The sequence below is a fragment of the Neomonachus schauinslandi genome, chromosome 13, assembly GCF_002201575.2.
Source record: "Neomonachus schauinslandi chromosome 13, ASM220157v2, whole genome shotgun sequence".
Lineage (NCBI taxonomy): Eukaryota > Metazoa > Chordata > Mammalia > Carnivora > Phocidae > Neomonachus > Neomonachus schauinslandi.
Window position 1 is genome coordinate 10397030 of NC_058415.1, and position 13179 is coordinate 10410208.

Below are 13179 nucleotides of genomic sequence, written 5' to 3' on the forward strand. Positions count from 1 at the left end.
CCCCCAGGGCCTGCCCTCACAGATGCCCCTGTCTCTCAGGCCTTGGCGTGAGCATCCAGAAAGACTGCCGGTCTGGCTCTGCAAAGGGAAACCATTGTGAGCCTCTGCCCGATGCAGGACAGGAACAGAGAGAGGAATTCAGGGACAGCAGCTGGGGGGGTGGGAGGACATCCACACAGCCCACCCTCTCCTTAGTGCTTCACTGGGGTCTCAGGAGGAGACGGTGATTTTTAAACGAGCATTCACGAGGGGATGAGCCAACACAGAGAGAGACTCAGTGGGATCCACGCAAATAAAGCTTTCTTTCTTTCCAAGTGCACTGGGTGCGTCATTTTTCTTGTTAAGACTGCTGTGATTCAAGCCCAGGCCTCTGGCTGGGTTCTAAAACCCAATTCTGGAGGAACACAGGATTTATTAACACTTGATATATTATACAAGCTCTAGAAAGAAAGAGTTGCCATGAGACAACTGCACCTTCGCAAAATTTGATTTTTAAATTGGGGAGCAAAAGGTTCGCAGTGCACAAGCTAACTGTGAAGTCTCAGTCACTGGAAATTACAAACAAACAAAGCCCACCAAGATTAAGGAATACAGACACTGAAAATGCCTACCCAGCAGGTGCTTGTGGTTGAAGTAAGAGAGTCTACCTCTAATACTCCTTCCCCATGAGCAGCGGTTCTCAGTGCGTGGTCTCCGGACCAGCACCCTCAGCCTCACTGGGGAGTTTGTGGTTTGTTTTTAAAATGCTGATTCTCAGGCCACTTCCCGGACCCACTGAATCAGAAACTCGTCTGGGTTGTCACAAGCCCTCCTCGGGATTCTGATGTGTGCTCAGGTTTGAGACCGACACGTTCATGAGATACAATCAGCCTCCCCAGGGACACAGGAAATGGCTGTCCTTCCCAGAGATCTAGTCCTTGCTGCCCCAGGGCGTCTACGTAACAGGCTACCTGCGCCCCTGTGCACCAAGGTCGCTAGCTCCTGGCACGTACCAGCCTCGGGAAGATACTGAAAAGCATGCATCGCTTTCCCATGTCCTTGACTGAGTCCACTAAGCCCATGCCCCTGCCGTCCACAGCTCCCCTACTAAGCCATTCGGGTCCAGCCGCACCCACAGCCCGAAACCAATTTCTGTATCAATAAAGAAAACCTAAGTCATGCCGTGCTGACAAATCACCTGCAAACTCCCCTCCCGTGACAGGATAATGGTAAATCTGTGTCCCTGACAGCCCTGGAATGTAGGTTGGTGAGGACAGTCTGCTCCACGCAGTCCCCAGGGGTCCCCAGCGGCGCTAAGTCCGTCTGGACACTTGTTTCCACGAACAAGATGGGAGAAGGGGACACAGCAGCAGACTGGCTTTTCAAGCTCCCACCTGTAACGGACACGTCACTTCTCGCTAATGTTCTGCTGCCAACAAAATCACACGGCCAAGCCTGACTTCAGAAGTAGGCAGGGAGTACCCGGAAAAAGAACTGGAACATCTGAGAACAGCCCAAATGATTACTACCCAAGATTATGGGTGGGCCACAACACCCATCGTGTGCAAAGCTCTGTAGCAATGTTAAAGAAATGGTGGGACCCAGCGTTTCCAGGTTTAGGTTCACTATCGTTTTATTCCTGCTTACTTTTTTTTTTTTTAAATAAGCTCTATGCCCAATGTGGGGCTCAAACTCATGACCTTGAGATCGAGAGTCTCATGCTCTACCGACTGAGCCAGCCATTCGCCCCCATTCCTGTTCACCTTCAAATCTACAAAACCGACACCCTCCCACCTAAGATCTTTTTATTCAAATTTTTCAAATTAAAAAAAAAATTTTTTTTGAGACAGTGTGCACATGCGTGAGTGGGGAGGGGGTGGTAGAAGCAGAGGGAGAGGGAAAGAGACTCTTAAGCAGGCTCCATGCTCAGCACAAAGCCCAACCTGGGGCTCGATCTCAGCACCCTGAGATCACCACGCCATCAGAAATCAAGAGTCAGATATTTAACCAACTGAGCCACGCAGGGGGCCCTCGCCTTTTTTTAAATTAAAAAAAAAAAAATTGAAATTAACATATGCACACACAGAAGTACACAAATTGTGAGTATACGGCCTGTTGAATTATCATAAAGGGAACATAAGAGTGTAGCTACTCCCAGGCTAAGAAGCAAACCATTCCTGGGGGCTCGCCAGCCCCTAGGAGGCTCCCTCCCAGGAACCTCCCCGCTCCCTAGCAGTAACACTCTCCTGACTTTCAACGCCACTCTCCAAGGATGTTTTTACCCTCATTCATTCAACTAGTATTGGTCAGCCCGGCACCTGAACTTCTCGTCCTTTCGGAAGACTGGCTTTTCGGGGTGGTGGTGGCATATTTCTAGGTAGCATTGAGGGACCCAATCTAATTAGTGACTGTTATCTTTATTATCTGTTTGTTTGAGCACATCAGTTTCACTGCAGAGCAGGTGGATCTGAGCCAGAATCTCTCTGCTGCCCAACATGTGAGAAATCAGTGGCCACCTGGCTGGCCCTGGGTGTGGAGCCGCCCGACCAGTCTGGTGGCAAAGCAGCCCCTGCCTGCCTGCGCTCAGGGCCCTCCCTCTCTGCCACATAGCCTCACCCCTGCAGGTGGTTCCAGTGCTGGGCAAACTGGATCTTTCTGGGTTGGGGGTGGGGAACAGGTGTAAAACCTGTTTTGGCTCAAAAATAAGACGGGCATTTGGTCTTCAGATTATTTCTTATGCAACTTCCATGACCCGAAAAGGAGGCATATAGTTCCCATCCCCGCGCCTCTTAAATCATCAAAAGATCTTCGTGGAGAGGCATGGGGCAGCTGGTTTTCTAAAACACCAGCTCCGCCCCTAAATGTCCTCAAAATCCGACCTATCTGTACCAGCATGTGCCCAGAAAACATGACATTTTGCTTTCTAGCTTCTCAGCAAAATCCTTGCGGGCATTCAGGCAGGGTAGCTCAGGGACGAGTGCGAATTCCACCTTTCACGCTCCAAGAGCTGATTGTGACTTCCCAGCTCCCGGCCCGGGAAACAGCCAGTGACTTCGGCAGGGAGGGAGGGAGAGCGAGTGTGAGCGGTCCTGGAACAGGGTGGCCACTGGCTCAGCCACATCCTTTTGTGGTAATCATCCTCAGCAAAATGGACTGAAAAGATATTCTTACGACTGGCTGGCTTCTAAATCACAGCCATGCTGAGTAACAACTGAGCAAATATATGATTGGTAATTTCCTTATGGCAGAACATAGAACAATCTCTGGCTGAGGCCCAGGGCCTAAAAAGAATTTTCTTTCAGTAGAAAAGAAAACAGCATGCTGTCTTTATTCCAAAGCCAAGGCAATGGGTCGCGGCCTTCTTCCTGCGCAGAAACGGTCCTGCTTTTCCAGGAAGAGGGAAAGGGACAGATGGGCTTAGGAAAACACTGCAGAGCTGCCGGCTCAATCGCCGTCCCTCACATACCGCCCCCCCTCCCCCCCGGACCACGGCCGCCATGGCTCCTGGCCTTCTAGAACGAACTGCTCCAGAGCTGCAGAAATGCCACCAAACACGGACAAACACCACGCAGAGGCCATGCTGGCTCCTCGTACACCCAAGATAAAAGACTAGGCGTCATGTTTCTTGTTTTGTTCCGGCTCTCTCCAACTCACCTGACTTGTTTGGAAAAGAACTATGGTAGTGCCCCGTAATTTGGGAGTAAGACCATTCTCAGCGTGGACCAGAGGCCGCACTGAGAAACATCGGGGTGCTGCTCCTCAGGGTGGGGCCCACAGCTGGCATTTCCCCCCAGCTCCCACCATCAGTTCTTACACATGCAGTGAAGGCAGAAGTTCCCACAAAAGCATCATGAAAATCAAACTCTCTGCTTGCAGCCGGCTCCCGGCAGCAAAGAACCCATTAGGACGGGATCCCATCTGCGAGGGTTAGCCCGTTACCTGCAGTATTTCAGGGCCACAAAAGTCGGGGGTAAGACTGTTCCCCTTAGAGTATGGGCAACTTACACGCAACACTTGGTTTATCAGGGGGACTCGTCTAGACAGCACTCTCCTGGCACCCTCCTCGACCCCCGCCACCCCCCGCACAGGGTTTAGTCCATTATTTAATGTCACAACGGCGGCAGGATGAGTCATGTTTCACTTTCTTAATGTTAAAGTCTCAAAGTTCCCACTGCTCTATTCCTTCTGTCTGGGGGAGGATACTGGCCTTCGGCTTCTAGTTTTCCAGGGCAAGGCTGTCTGAAAAAAGAGGCTGCCTGTCACTTAAAGGTTTAGGCTTCTCTTCACGTCAGCCAGAAAACAAAATCAGGAGTCTCCAGCCCCATGCCAGCCTCATCCGGGGGCCTTGCCCGAGTGTCCGGCCACAAATCCCTTTATGGACTCGCGCCTCAATAAGCAGCAGCTGAACCAATGGGGGAGAATCAGGCTGGTTTATATAATGTGCCAAGACCCCAAGATAAAACACCTTCTAAGTGCCCAGTGTTAGCAGCATAAACAAGGCCTACGCCGGCAAACCCAGAAGCTCGGTACGGATTGAACAAGACCTCACTCCATGATAAAATCGCTTGTTCGGTTTTGTAAAATTAAGCACAAGAAATCTGAAATGGAGCACAAAGGTGTAGGAATTCATTTTCTCGTGCACTGACATCACGAATGCCTTCCTTTTCAAACAGAACAAAACTCCCAGGACCTCAAACCACCTGAGAGATCCTCCCTGCTCCAAAGGCATGCCATGCCATTGAGGGGCAGAAAACTCACAGACCTACTTTGCTTCGAACACAACGCTCTTCTGCCTTAATTTATTGTGCTTCAGGTCTGAAGGAGCCTGAAAAACTACGTGAACTGAAATTGAGCCCTGACCCCAGAGCTAGCGGATCTGTCCTGGGACAGACAAAGGTGCACATGCCCCCAGGTGGCTGTGACCTCGCTTTCATGGTTCAAGGGAGAGGACAGCCCTTCTGCCCCAGATGTCCCGCCATGGGCCTGGGCCTGGGACTGGGGGGGGGGGGGGGGGGGAAGGGGACAGTTCTTACCACCCCAAGTTGGCCTCAATTTCGAGCACCGCTTTTTACAGCTCCTCTGAGTTCTTCTCTAAACGACGCATTCCTCCCAGCCCGTGAAACAAGCCTTCTAGGAAAGGCACTGTGATACACACCTGCTGGAAAAAAATCTGTCCTCTGGTCTCTTTTTTGAGCTCAGCAGCGCATGAACAGACGAGCGGAAGGAAAGAGGAATAGAGAAAGGTGTGAGAAAAGCCTCCGTGATATTTCTCCCGTGCACCTGGCTCTCGCAAACAGCCCAGGTTAAAATTCACCACCAGTGACCGTGCGCAAACACCTCATTTGCATTTTGGCTGCCATGCTTCTTCATTTGAACGAGGTGGATTCAGTCCCCTTTACTTTGTAAAAGGGACCGCAAGGCAGGTGCTGTCACCCAGCAGGTGCACCCGAAACGAGGGCCAGAGGCCAGTGCCCTGCACCTGAGAAGAGCTCACTCGGTTGCCTCCGCTTGGAGATTACCTGTCTGATGAGCTGCTTGCCTAATAAGGTCTTAAATTTTCGATGCCTGACGGGCAACCTGAGTACCGGGCAGAGCTGTGCGAACAGAGTCGTGCTCTCCTCTCGGCCAAGCGCAAGACCAGCGGGCCGGCTCTCCCCGCCCGTGCAGTCCATCAGCCCGGCTTCCGGGGCCGTTAAGTCAACAGGGCCGGGCAGACAGCTGTCGGAGACAGAGTGGGGGACACGCACAAGAGCTTAATGAAATTTTATTTTGAAAATATGGCAAGAGTCTAAGGCACTTCAAACATTTAAATACATATAAGAGCAAAGTAAATGTGACACGGTAGAAAGGGATCCATAAATACGTGGAGAACTACACTGTGTTTCCCTAGAGGCAAATATATTGCCAACTCCTCTGACGAGATCCAACCTCTGCCATTGGATGCGGACTTGGGCGATGATTAATAAAAACATGGCAACGTTACACGTAGTTCCTCCTGTCTCAATGGAATATAAAAGTTGAAAATGCTGTGTCCATTTTATATAGATACCTTTTATATAAAAAGTCATATAATACATCCACCTAGATTAACCCAACTGAAAAGACTTCCTTTCGTAAGTTTTCTACTTTTTGAGAGTTCCGTTTTTGATTTTTAGACCAGAAACCTTCCAGGCCCAGGCCCAAGGTGCTGATGACCAGTCATCACCACTGCCTTACTTGAGAAGAGTAAACACACACACACACAAATCAACAAAACCGTCCTGGAATGGAATCTTCAGAGAGCTTTCCGATGGCTCCACATTAAGTCAATATAAATACTTGTGGAACATTTTAAAAAATGTCAAGCCAGTGAGAAGCTGATGCTTCCTGGCAGTGGCAAGGTGGGGAGAGACTAGGACTGTACATAACGGAGCAGAGACTCGACAGCCACAGAGCCAGGGGTAAGCACGCCCAGCGCAGAGGGAAGACAGCCAGGAGGGAGGCGGCATGTGCCCGGCGGCCAGCTCCCGCTGGCTCGGCTTCCGCCACGCAGCTCCAGGCGCCAGGCCTCCCGTTCTGCGTGCTGGTGAGCTCAGGCACAATACGAATACATTCAGTGTCTGTCACCCCAACAGGAACAAGCAGCAGCTTAATGGTGGCATGTAAATGGACGGCTATTTGCATCTATCAATCAAATGAACTTCGGTGGGTGGGACCAGGAGATGTCTTCCTTCCAAGCCTAGGGGTGCCCTAGAGACCAGGAGAGGAGAAAAAAATGGGGGGTTAACAAGTGACCTCAGGCAGATGCGTCCTCTGTGACCGAGGAACTCCGTCCAGCACAGCCGACAACCACCTGTCCGCGGAGCACGGACCCCTGGGACACGGGATACAGACCCAGTCTGCTGCGCCGTCCTGGGAAGTCAGCGTCCTGCTAAGGGCAGACTCGTGGACCACAGGTCGCTGCTCAGCGTGCCTTAGGAAAAATGCCAGGGACGTAGCAGTATGTATTCGTGGGCGCCCCAGGTGCCATTTGGGTAATTCTGCCCAGAACTAAACCCTTCATGTACGTGAGCGTCTGTCTCCTGAGGACGAGCAGAGGTCAGCTCTCCCGGCCGCCTGCGGGGGCAAAAGTCACGAACCCTAAAGCTGCAAACTAACACTCCCCGTTTCAGAAGCCTCAGAAAACCTGCATCTCCTGTCAACTCCCTGAAGAAGGGGGCCCACCGGTCTGGTGGGCTTGAGCCTGTTCACAAACGCCAAATGCACAACACTGACCGGAGACTGGGCCTTGGCGAAGTTGACGTGGGCGTACAGAAGAACCGCGATGTCCTTGTGTCCTGCCTCCAGGGCTATCGAGAGCGCGGTGCTGCCGTCCTAAAGAGAACATGGAAAAGAACAAGCCAGGGTGGGTTTCTCAAACTTCCAGACAGCCGAAAGGGAGCAAAACAAATACTCTCCAAGAACTGTTACGGTTCCCCAAATCGGTTCAGTCCTTCGGGAGACTTTTCTGGACCTCTGAGGGCGAAGCCCTGAGGCTACCATGAGGCGCTGCGCCCACCGGAGTGGAGTCCCGGCCGGAGGACAGTCACCTCATCCCCACTGTGCCTCCCAGTGGTTAGTGTGGAGGTGCAGGCCCCGTGCACCCTCAACATAGGCTGCCCGCCACGGACTCACCCCACTACTCTTTGCACCAGCTGTGGGCCGTAGAGGAAGATGGGGTAGAAACCTAAGCGTCTGTGTTTCTTATCTTTACGGTGAGCAAGCAGTACCACAGGGTGTTTGGATACCCTGCCACTTGCCAACGATCTTTTAACGTTGCCCTTGGGGAGGGAGCCGATCCTCCGGCCCTAAGCGCCCCTATCGCCCGCTACGAACACCATCCATGCACAGTCACCAAATCCTGCTGCCTTGCACAAATGCATAGTGTGAAAATCCGAGGGGAAATACTAAATATGGGGAAGTCAAAGTTTCCAGGTACGTGTTTGGCTTCCATGAACTTGCAGGGCTTCGGATGCATGTCAAGGAGGGAGAAGGCCAAACCCAGCACCATTTACTTTTTGTCTGGTCTTGGAATAAGGATGCCCTTCTGGTCACTGGCAGCAGGAAACAATTCTCTTGTGGTTGGCGTCTTAGGGTCCTTCCCTCCCACTCGGAATTCTCGGAGGGACTTGCCCTCCTTCTCCCCTCCTCCTTCCTTCCTCCCACCTTCCTGAGGTGACCAGCATTTCTGGAAGCTGCTTGTGGCTCTGGGGCCTCTTATGACTACATCTACGGGCTATTCTTGGCTAAGAGAGAGCAGAAGTAAAAGCAAACAAACAAAAATCAAGACACAGGCCACACACACTGCTCTCGAGGAAGGGTAAGTTGGAAGCACTCCTTCTGCTCCTGCCGAAGTTAGGGGCATGGGGGACAGGTGCAGATTCTTCACCCCCGGGGAGGCGTCTGCCACGTGGAAGCCCACCATCGACCCCCTGGTCCTGGGTACGAGTAAACGCCTGCACTGGTTTGCTCTTCCTGCTGGCCTGGGCCCACCGGGATCTGACGCTTAGTGCCCAAAAAGTGCATTTTCCTTCTAACTTTTTAGTGTTTTGAGCTGAAGGAAGCTCTGGGCCAAACCCGTGCTCTGCGGAGATAAACTTTCCAAAGCAGAACCAACCCAACCTGTCCTCGGTGACCTTTGCACTTTAAACCACAGCGCCAACCAAATGTTAGTTCCTGTGCCTTCACCTACTGGCACTCCTCCCCTCTGGCCTGGAGACATGCAGAGGCAGCTGCTTCCCTTACAATGTTTCCCAGGCGAGGGGTTATGTGCGACAGGGACAGCTTGGGAAGGGGGAGAGCAGATCGGGGTTACGATGATGGAATAGCCAAGGCAGGAGCAGGGAGATGTGCTCGAAGGCGCCGGATGGTCTGGAGGGCCGGGCTGATGAGATACACGAGTGATTCCCTCTGAGGGGCCCCAGTGAGGGCCCACTTGCCCTCATTTCGGGGGTGGGGACCGCTGGCTCTAGTCATCTAGTAGTTCAGGCCCAGAACAGCTAGCAACCCAGCTTTCCCAACGCTCCGGGGACCCGGTCCTCTCTTCTTCGTGGACCTGCAAGATGCCTGCGCTTGGTCTGCTGTGGGCGTCAGTCTGTGCTTTCCACGGCCGCGCTGGCTCTGCGACGAGCTCATCGCCCTCCTCCTGCAATGAGCGTGGGCGCTGAGGCCTCATTGGCCTGCCTTTGGCTCTAGTTCCTGGGAGCGTGAGCTTGCACATAGGCAACGCTGCCATGCTGGGCCGGGAAGGGCGGCGGCCCGGACCACAGCACGAGGTCCCAGAGAGCAGCACAGAGAACGTGCCCTTTCCCCTCTGCCAAGCGGCCCGGCAGACCCCCGGCGGGCAGGCCCCGCGGAGGCTGCGTCGCTCACTTACGTTGTCCTCCAGGTGGCCGTTGCAGCCCGGCTGGGCCAGCAGCAGCTTGACGATCTCCGCGTGCCCGTGCTCGCTGGCACACATGAGCGCCGTGGAGCCCTCGTCGTCCTGGATGTTGACGTCAGCCCCACAGGCCAGCAGGCCCTTCACCATGTCGATCCGCCCGTGGCTGACGGCCAGCATGAGGGCCGTCTGACCCGCCTGTGGGGAGGAGTGGCAGGGCCCGTCAGCGGCACAGCACAGACCGGCCGGGGGCGGCCTGCCCGGGGCAGGGGTGCGAGGTGGGGGGACGGCGGGATGACAGAGGGGACAAAGCAGACGTGGAACGAGTCTGGGGCTGGGTGGTGGCCGGCACCGAGAAACAGTTTCTTGTTCTGAGCGCCGCCGAGCTAAGTAAGATCATCAAGTAATGCGTCAGTGTTCCCCTGGCGCTGGGAGGACCTGTCCCCTTAGAGCGAGGAGCCGGGAAGGTCAAAGGTGCTTAGAAGTCCAACCAGCCCGGGGCCGCTGTGTGGCCGGCATGATGACACTACACTGCGGAGACAGGAACGAGCCACCGCCGGGCAGACGGCGGGCACTCCCGGGCCCTCCGAGGCGGGCTACCTACAGGGCAGGCGCACACCGCTCTGGACAGAGGCAGCGCGCAAGGCCAAGGAGGGGGACGCCCGCCAGGTGACTGTGAAGCTGCTACTTCACCAGCAGGTCTGGTCAGCCAGGGCGGCCGGGCAGCCGCGGGGACGCGGGGCACATGCTCAGGGTGCAGGCCGGGCGCGGACCCGGGCGGCAAGTGCGCTCACCTGGCTGGCTTTGGCGTTCACATCCCCGCTGCCGAAGAGTTCTTCCACGACGCGCATGTCCTTCTCGGCTTCCACGGCGGCCAGGGCTGCCAGCATGATGGGGGTGTAGCCCGCCTTGTTTTGGTGATCCACGTTGCACACGTCTGCGGAGACATGAGTCTCGTCAGGGAGAAGCCTTCCTACGGCGACCCTTCTCCCGTGGACCAAAGGAACAGGGCTGGGAGGAAGCCTGTGAAACGGCCCCCGGGGCTCCACGTCCCAGAGTGACTTGGAAGGAACCGCCAGAGATGTTTTCATACTCAACGAAAGGATAAAAGGTTTTGTGTCGTATGAGGCCAGAAGCAGCAGAAGCGAGAGTGAGCCTTCACGGCACCTCCTGTTCGCAACTGGTGGCTCGACTGCAACAGCCCGGAGCGCTGCAGGGTTGTTCTAAGCAATGGTGGCTTCAGAGAGTCCACATAATGTGGGATGTGGACACTCGTCTGTGTTTGGGGGATCATGACTATGGAACGAAGGAGGCAGGGAGAGCTACGAATATGACGGATCTGTAAAGGCTTGTGGAGAGAACACGATGGCATCACCCATTCAGAGATCACGACTCATTTGGAGACCCTAAGTTTGCTCCTCTGACTTGCTTGGGGCCTTGGAAGCCCAATTCCAATCCCATGACACCTAGCTGAGCTGTTCTCGGAACTGTGGTCTGAGAGCAAATGCAGTGAGAAACTGCCAGGGACTAACAGACACAACAGACCAGACATTTTCTATTCCTGTAATTCTTAAGGAGGCATTGGGGGCTCAGCGATCCTTTTTAAATTCCTTTAGCACTTTCTAATAAAATGAAAGGAATGCAGAGTGCAGGAAAGAAGCTTTCATGTGTGACCATATATAGTTAAAATGTTCAGGATGTTTCTACTGTAAGGAGTGAGAAGATACCGTGCAAACTTGTCTTATGCTCAAAAATAACTGCACAGTAGGGACATGATGGCATTTACACAAAGGGCATGTTTTTTAACGTAGAAAAGGAGAAAGAAAAAGCTGTGTGATGGAGAAGCATGTGAACCAACGAGCTCTCTGAGGCTCCTCATCATCTGTGATGTTCAGTCGTTCACAGAGGCTGCAGTCACTACGTTCACCCACACGCTGGACGGAGCCCCAGCCTCAGCCTATAACGGTGGGCAGTAGAGGGTCAGGTATATCCAGTAGGGTGATTAACCAAAACCCTTTAATTTACCAAAACCATTTAATTTACCAAAATATCTTGTCCACACAAATTTTCCAAGAGTAGATTAAATTGTTACTTTCAAGAGTAATCGGAAATCTTGTTTTTGGCTCTTCTGGATATTATCCACTTCTCTGTTTAAACAACAATGTGGGGGCGCACCTGGGTGGCTCAGTCAGTTAAGTGTCTGCCTTCAGCTCAGGTCATGATCTCAGGGTCCTGGGATCGAGTCCCACATCGGGCTCCCTGCTCCGCGGGAAGCCTGCTTCTCCCTCTCCCTGAAGCTTGTGCTCTCTCTCTCTCTCAAATAAATAAATAAAATCTTTTTAAAAAAAAATAAACAACAACGTGGGCTGACAGTATCACCAGCTCTGTTTCTAGTCTAGAAAGTCTAAAGGGAAGAAGGCTTGGAATTCCTTCCTCTAAGATGGAAGCAGCTTTAGCCTAACATAGTCCCCTCTGCCGGGAATAAGCCAACTTAGAAAAGGGGGTAAATCTTGCTTGGTTACTTCTCTGCATTAATCTAATTTCCCCAAAACGGAGTAGAAGAAATTAGTGAGGTGCACCAAGAAGCAGTATGGGGAAACCTGACAATTTTATTGCATATGCTAAATCAAAGGTTCACATTGTGTGCTCGCTAATTTAAGACCGAGGTACTATAAATTCTGTTATCAGTCACATACTAGAAGTAAAAATATGTCTTTCAAAAATAAATCAGAGTGACTTGGGGACTGTATGCACCACTGGGCTACTGTATTTGAACAAAAAGTTGGAAGTTCGCCATTTCCCAAGGGGACCCTTCCATGTAGCACACCCTCGCTTCGTGTATCAGACATGCAGTGGCTATATTCTGGGATGGGATGTTCCAATTGTAAACAAGGGTTTTCACTGTTCTCATTACTGGGGCTCAGATACAAGAACGACACTTTCTTCACTCTACGCGGAGTCCCCAGCAACGGGGTCTATTTCGGTGGGAATGGTTACGATTCTACTACAATTCGTTGCAGTGGCAGCCTGCAACCAGCGAAGCTGACGCGGGTCCCGGGAGCAGCACTCTGTCCCGCCCCGCCAGCGGGATGCAGCTCGGGAGGGACCCCGAGGCACGCTCCTCACCGGGGAGACACCTTGCCCCAACGCGGCTGAACCGCAGCAAGAACAGCCTCGCAACCTCCTTTCAAAACGGACCTGGCGGTTTACAGGTCAAGCATCCCCCCAGTGACTCAAGAAGGGCATGGCTGCCAGAGCGCGTGGAAGAGCAATGGCGGAGGCTCAGGGCGGTGCCAGCACAGAGGAGCGGGTCAGCCGGCTTCTCTGAGCCGAGTGACCGCCCGAGCGCGGTCAGGGAAGAGACCAGGCGCACGTACCAGCGTCCAAGAGCAGCTTCACGATCTCGAAGTTGGAGTGGGACACGCTGTAGTGGAGGGCCGTGTTGCCGTTGCCGTCCGCCATGTTGATGATGTGGCGGAGGACGTCCGGGGAAATGGCCTCGAACGCCGCTATGTAGTCGCCCACCATGGCCGGGCTGGCTGACTTCTGACTGGACACGCGGAACCACTCGTGCTGCAGGGTGTTCAGGCAGAACCGCTGCCAAAACACCAGCAAGTGGCCGTTAGTTCTTCTATTTATAGCCCAGCTGAAAGCCCGAGAAACGAGGCCTTTTATAGTCAGGGTACGCAGCGAGAATCGGCTCTCAGAGAACAACGCATGAAACCCGGAGCCCTAAGAGGAGCCTCAGACTCCAAAGTGGAGCACCGCTCCGGACTTTCAACCACAGACGCTTCTAACTTCCC

At 53.3% G+C, this 13179-nt stretch overlaps 1 protein-coding gene and 1 long non-coding RNA gene across 5 annotated transcripts in view; both read right to left on the minus strand.

The window, feature by feature from the left end:
• LOC110584399 overlaps positions 1–5022 on the minus strand; it is a 21426-nt gene extending 16404 nt beyond the window's left edge. Inside the window, exon 1 of the long non-coding RNA XR_002480576.1 lies at positions 5013–5022. This is a non-coding gene — a long non-coding RNA (uncharacterized LOC110584399). The remainder of the gene's footprint in view (positions 1–5012) is intronic.
• A 705-nt stretch (positions 5023–5727) lies between these two features.
• KANK1 (KN motif and ankyrin repeat domains 1) overlaps positions 5728–13179 on the minus strand; it is a 135616-nt gene continuing 128164 nt past the window's right edge. For all 4 annotated transcript variants that reach the window (XM_021694468.1, XM_021694469.1, XM_044920801.1 and 1 more), the window contains 5 exons: positions 12754–12973; positions 10171–10313; positions 9374–9574; positions 7234–7332; positions 5728–6708 (listed from right to left, as the gene is read on the minus strand). In XM_021694468.1, coding sequence (XP_021550143.1) covers positions 6646–6708; positions 7234–7332; positions 9374–9574; positions 10171–10313; positions 12754–12973 — 726 coding nt within the window. In that variant the 3' untranslated portion in view covers positions 5728–6645. The remainder of the gene's footprint in view (positions 6709–7233; positions 7333–9373; positions 9575–10170; positions 10314–12753; positions 12974–13179) is intronic.